Consider the following 5858-nt stretch of genomic DNA (forward strand, 5'->3'; position numbering starts at 1 on the left):
AATGCCATAAATCTAAAAAAAATAAAAGCTAAGCACAACACTAGATACAAAAATAAATAAATATATATATATAATAATAAAATAAATATAATAATAAATAAAAATAAAAAATCAATGTGGTCAGACTAATAAATTTTATAAAAATATCTTAACTTATTGTTTGATTATGCAATAAGCATAAAAACCCAAAAAACTTAATTAGGGCTAAAAATGAGCATAATTGAACTGAATAATAGGTAGGTTATTTGAGCTTGGTTTGATAACAAGTTTAAAATTATATTTAAATTTGTCTAGATTATATAATGAGCTAAATACAAATTGAGCTCGAATAGCTTAATCTTTTATAGTACGTATAGGCTTATTGAGTTGAATAATAAGTTATTCAAACTTGGATTGAAAACTTCACAATTTTAAAATTGTGTCCATATTTAGTTTATGAAAAATGCTTGGGAGCACTAATTAGTGCTCCCACTAATGAGGTGGCAGTGGGTCCCGTCATTAATGATGTGATGTTTTGGTCTTGGAGTTGTATTTTTTTTATTTTTTTAATGCATTAGTGCTATTAGTGGTGATGTTTTTAGTGGGATGAATCATTGTTGGTTTGACACCCCTAAACTTAACATATAAAACTCCAAAAAATGCTATCGATCCCAAATGTTTTACCGAATATTTTAACGAATGTCCACATGTGTGTGAGAGCATAAAATGCTAAAAACTCCAAATATTTTACTAAATATTCTACCAAATGTCACACTATGTCCGTTTCATGTGGATCCCACATCAATGTGATATATGATAGAATATTTGGTAAAACATTTGATGTCTCTAACATTATTATAAAGAATGATGATATATGCATCAATTAGTGTGCTAATTAGTATATCAGTGGATGATATGACATAATATAAGAGATTTTTGGTATTTGTAAGTCATATAATGAATATGGTCAATAATAATATCATAATTAATATTAATACACTAATTAATATATTAATTAATATATATATATAATACTACTGTATTATAAAACTCCATAATAAATAAATAAATAAATAAAAGCAATGATGAACAAATTTATTTCAAAGTTGGCGAGATTGCGATATTACAGATTAGGATGGAAATTAATTATAAAAGCGTTACAACAAATAAATAAATGATAAATAACACCACTTCACTCTCCCTCTCCCCCTCTCCCTCTCTCTCTCTTAACAGACATCACACATGATTTCATAACATTCCCAATCTCTCTCTTTCTCTCTCTCATCAACTATAATTCACACCTATATGTATATATATGTTGAACTGGTTTTGGGTAGTTTAGAAAGAGAAGATTGTTTGCAGGTTCAGAGGAAGAAGAAGAAGATGATGAAAACATTGTTTCGCGTGTGTTAAGGTTTGGAGTCTTTTCAAAGAAAGAAGTGGTGTTGTCTTTTTTTAATCATTAATTAGAATTGATTTCTATATATGAATTGTTTATTCATCATAATTGACTAATTGAGTTTTAATTGTGTGTATATGTCAATCAATAAAACAGGTAGTGGATAGTGATTGCCCAATTCATTAAGCAAACTTTCTCTCTTCTTATTTTTTCTTATACTTTCTCTCTGTTTCTCGAGAAAGTGAGGGAAAATGGCGGAAAATCCCAAATTGGTGAGCATCAGTTTTATGGGTCTTGTTTAGATTTTTCTTTGACACTGTTTCATTTGACTCTCGATTTTTACAAATTTTTATCAATCGAATAACCGAAATTTTCTCTCTAATTTTCTTTCTCAGGAAAGTTCTGATATTCTGAGCCTGTCTCGCGAAGCTTGTGAATTAGACGAAATGGGTTCCCAGAAAATCTCAGTTTCTGATCAAACAAACAGCTTACAATTCACGAACATCAAATCCGATAGCTTCATGGTAGACGTGGAAAGCTTGTCTCCTCTCACCGATAAGGACATAACTGCAAATTCGAGAATCAAAGTAAGTTTTTGTTCTGTTTTTGTTTTTGTTTATAGTTGTTCTGTTTCTTTGATTGTACTCTGTTTTGTTTTGTCTTAAATTACTCTGAATTTATTTTTCCTTTCAATTTCCAAAAAAGATTGGTACCCATTAAATTTTATTTTAATGACATGTAAAACATTGAGTAATGAAGTTTCCAAAACATCTTCACAATAAATAGAGCTGATGTTCATACAACAAGACATACATTATGTAAAATTTCTATAAATATTTAGATTTATTCTTTTTCAAAATAAAATGTAATTGAAACCATTTATTGAATTTTGTTTCTTTGTTTTTTACTATTGAATGTCTTTTCAATCAATTATCACTTTACCCTTTATTCTCTTGAGTAGTACTAACAAATATACTATACAAAAATTCTTTGCTTTACTTTAAGCCAACATTTTTCAAGTCCAATGCTTTGTGAAACTTTATGAAGAATAATCTTTATCTTACATTTACTTGTGGATATGTATGAATTTACGACGTGTTTGGCTTTGCATAAAAAGTTGCAGAGAAGCTTTTCAAGAAAAGGATCACAACAACGAGGCAGCGAGAAGAAGATTAATTCAAGTAATGCTAACGAGAAAGAAACTAATATTGTTAGTTCAGCTTCGCCAAGAGGTAAAAAAACAAGAGCCATATTCCAAATTCATGATTAATTTAAAATGGGATACGAAATACGAAACATTTTTAAGTTCAGATCCTCTGATCTCAAAAAACGCAACGTATGTGACGAATTATTTTGAGAAGTAAGTTAAAAGTTAATTTTTTTGGTTTTTTTTAGCTTTTTTGAAAATAATGTATAAAAAAATAGAGAGATGATGTAATCTAAATAAATTAAAAAGTCAAAAAAATTGACTTTTAACCAGCTACCTAAAAGAGGCCAAAGTATGAGAAACAGAATGTGATGACAACGTCAAGAAGTAAAGCAGAGGATGCCATATCCCCTGTTTTCCAAGCTATTGCTTCCAAAACATATTAAAACTGCCTTTGTCTAGTTTGAGTGTAATTATGTGTGTTAGTTCACTTAATTATCTTCTACCTTACGATAAAATGGTTCCTAAAAAATACGTTTTATGTCACTTTCGTAGTTTAAGTTTCAATTTTGTCAATTTGTTTTCTTAAAAAAGTTTTTCCTCAATTGAGTCCGATTGATCCAATAACATACGGCCGTCAAAATGGTTAATGAAAAATTATAAAATTAACTTATGATCCCTAAAATATGCGTTTCGAGTCACTTTTGTAGTTCGAGTTTCAATTTTGTCAATTTTGCCCTTTAAAGCTCTAAAACTATGTTTTACCTTCTTCATCAATGTTTAGAGACCAAAGTGACATGAAACTTATATTTAGAAATCATAAATGTATTTCATTACTATTCTATAGCTAAGTAGACGAACTTTTTCAAATTCAACCAATTTTACTCAAATTATATAATTCAAAGAGAAAATTGACAAAATTAAGATTTGGATGACACGTGACACGGAATAAAATTATTTAAGGATCATAAACGTAGGTTATCTTATTATGAAATTTAGCATCAAAGCAAGGCCAAAGTACTATTATGAGGTGGTTGGTGTTTCACTGTTTTATTAGTTCAGATGTGAGACTGATTCGGATAACTTAACAAAACTGATTAAAATGAAGATACCAACAAATAATTAAACATTATTTGTGAGACTGATTGAAATCAAGATTCCAAAAAATAATTTAACATTAATTTAGATCAATAAGCCAAAGCATGTCTGATGTTTATGATCAGAAGTACACGGTATGTCACTACCAACCTTTAACCATCATTTTTATGCAATAATCAATTCATTAGTAAGCTAGTTTCTTATTAACCAGTTCTTTCTGATGCAATTAACAGCTACGAATTAATTAATGTATTAACGACATGCTTTTTTAATATTTCTAATCCTTATTCTAAATGCTCGGCACAGTTGGATATACTGCTTAAACAATGAAACAATAAATGATTAAACAAAACAAAGTTGGCGTAAAAAAAGGGTTACCCCATAATCTATTATTAATATTATAATTGTATTATTTGATGAGCTTTGTTGTGGGGTTGATGTTGGTTGAAGAAGATTAGATTAGTATTTATATATAAAGCAATACAAAATGGAGTATAGTTTATATAGTAGCAAATTTAGGGTTTTGAACCTTTAATATAAAAGGACACAAATACAGAGTGTCATTTCTTTCTTTATGTTATTAGTTTTGGAAGCATGTACACTTTGCATTATAGCATATAAATTATGGGAAGCTAACCTATGCAATATACGTATTCCACATGGTAAAATGCAGCTGCTATAGCTAGGGCTAGCATGCCCGAAAAGCCGATGGTGGTGACAGTGGGGACCACAGATCATCCGATGAACCCGCAAGTCCATCATCAAATCACTATCGTGACCGCCAACATCGGCACCACGACTGCTGAAAGTAGGTGGATGACTAGGAGATTCGGTTTCAGGCGATCTCCTCCCTCTTGGACCATCAATCCGAGGAGAATCCTCTTCTTCTTTGCCACCTTGTAAGTTCGCTATCCACTACTTTTAGTCCATGAATTGACTTCTAGAAGCGCCTTCGATGCAGCTGCTATAGCAATTTTCATTGCTATAATGCAAAAATTTAACTTTGACATGTCATTTTGACAATTCATCATTAAAGATGCTACCCAATCCAACATATCTCATTACTCTATCCCTTGCGAAATTTTCTAATCTTTTCGTCCCAATATACTCAAACAATTACACAATGTAGTGAAAATTTCGAAAGACGTGAATCTAAAAATGCAATCATGTGGAGGAAAGTCTGTCAGGACGAAAGGACCCTTAAATTTTTATTTTTTTTTTTTATAGAAGAAAGGATGTTGTGCCCTTTTTAACTCCGGAAATGGTTGAAACAATTGTGATTCTGATGGGAATTTAAGGATTTACTTTCTCATTTCTGACAGGTCAAGCATGGGAACTATATTATTGATTTACTTCACACTTTCCATGAGCAAACATAGTGGGGATAACAGTGCACTGAATTTGTAGAGGTGACGAACAAAGCTGCCTCTGAATAGCACAAAGAGAAGCAGAGATAAACTATAGCTTTGAAGTTTTAGAGCAGAGAAACATGAAAGAGAGACAGTATGGACATAACATGATTATGGTCTTGAGTCCCTTTTATGGAACAAACTGGTTTTTTTCAATCAGGCTGTATGGTGACAAAATCATGGTGGATAGCACTATAAAGAAGATGGAACTTTGAGAAAGTGAAAGCAAAACTAAGACTCTGTTTTGATCTTGAATTTGTAGAGAGAAATAAAGATGAAAGAGAAAAGTGAACGAAGTAGAAGCTGAGTGGTGCTAGGAGTATGGGGTTTAGTTGAACCCTATCAAATTCAAAACAACTAACTGAATACATATAATGTATCTAGTTTTTTATTGGATTTCTCATATGATCACATCAAGTTGAATGAAAAGTATGTAAAAATAAAAATTTTATGACAATCTATACTTCTTGTTTACCATTTGAGATCAATTTAATCTTTTTTGTTTACTATTTTGTAGTCAATCTAGTAAGCAAACCAATATATATACACACACACACAAATTCAAGTTTAGTTCTTTGAAATTGACAAAAATAAATAAATAAATTTAAAAATTAAACTGAGTTGAGCTAGAACATAGTTTTTAGGAATAATTTCACTCAATAGTAGTTGGTCTGCTGGACTTCACCTTGAGGGAGGGAAATATGAATCATCTCATTGATCAAAATTTCTAGAGCCGCCACTAAGTGTATATATATATTTTTTAAAATTTCCCCCTTCTCTTTCTTTTTCGTCTGTAAATCTTCTACAAACCAAAATTCACACGGAT

At 30.5% G+C, this 5858-nt stretch overlaps 1 protein-coding gene across 1 annotated transcript; it reads left to right on the top strand.

Annotated features, from left to right (window-relative positions):
• The first annotated feature begins 1106 nt into the window (after positions 1-1106).
• LOC114310069 (uncharacterized) lies at positions 1107-5489 on the top strand. Its single transcript, XM_028255975.2, has 6 exons — positions 1107-1393; positions 1535-1650; positions 1774-1965; positions 2496-2610; positions 4297-4522; positions 4946-5489. Exons 2-6 carry the CDS (start codon positions 1630-1632, stop codon positions 5028-5030), a joined length of 639 nt encoding a protein of 212 aa, XP_028111776.1. The 5' UTR covers positions 1107-1393; positions 1535-1629; the 3' UTR covers positions 5031-5489.
• The last annotated feature ends 369 nt before the right edge of the window (positions 5490-5858 follow it).

This window comes from Camellia sinensis, chromosome 9 (assembly GCF_055761805.1).
Source record: "Camellia sinensis isolate YWXY chromosome 9, ASM5576180v1, whole genome shotgun sequence".
Classification (NCBI taxonomy): Eukaryota; Viridiplantae; Streptophyta; class Magnoliopsida; order Ericales; family Theaceae; genus Camellia; species Camellia sinensis.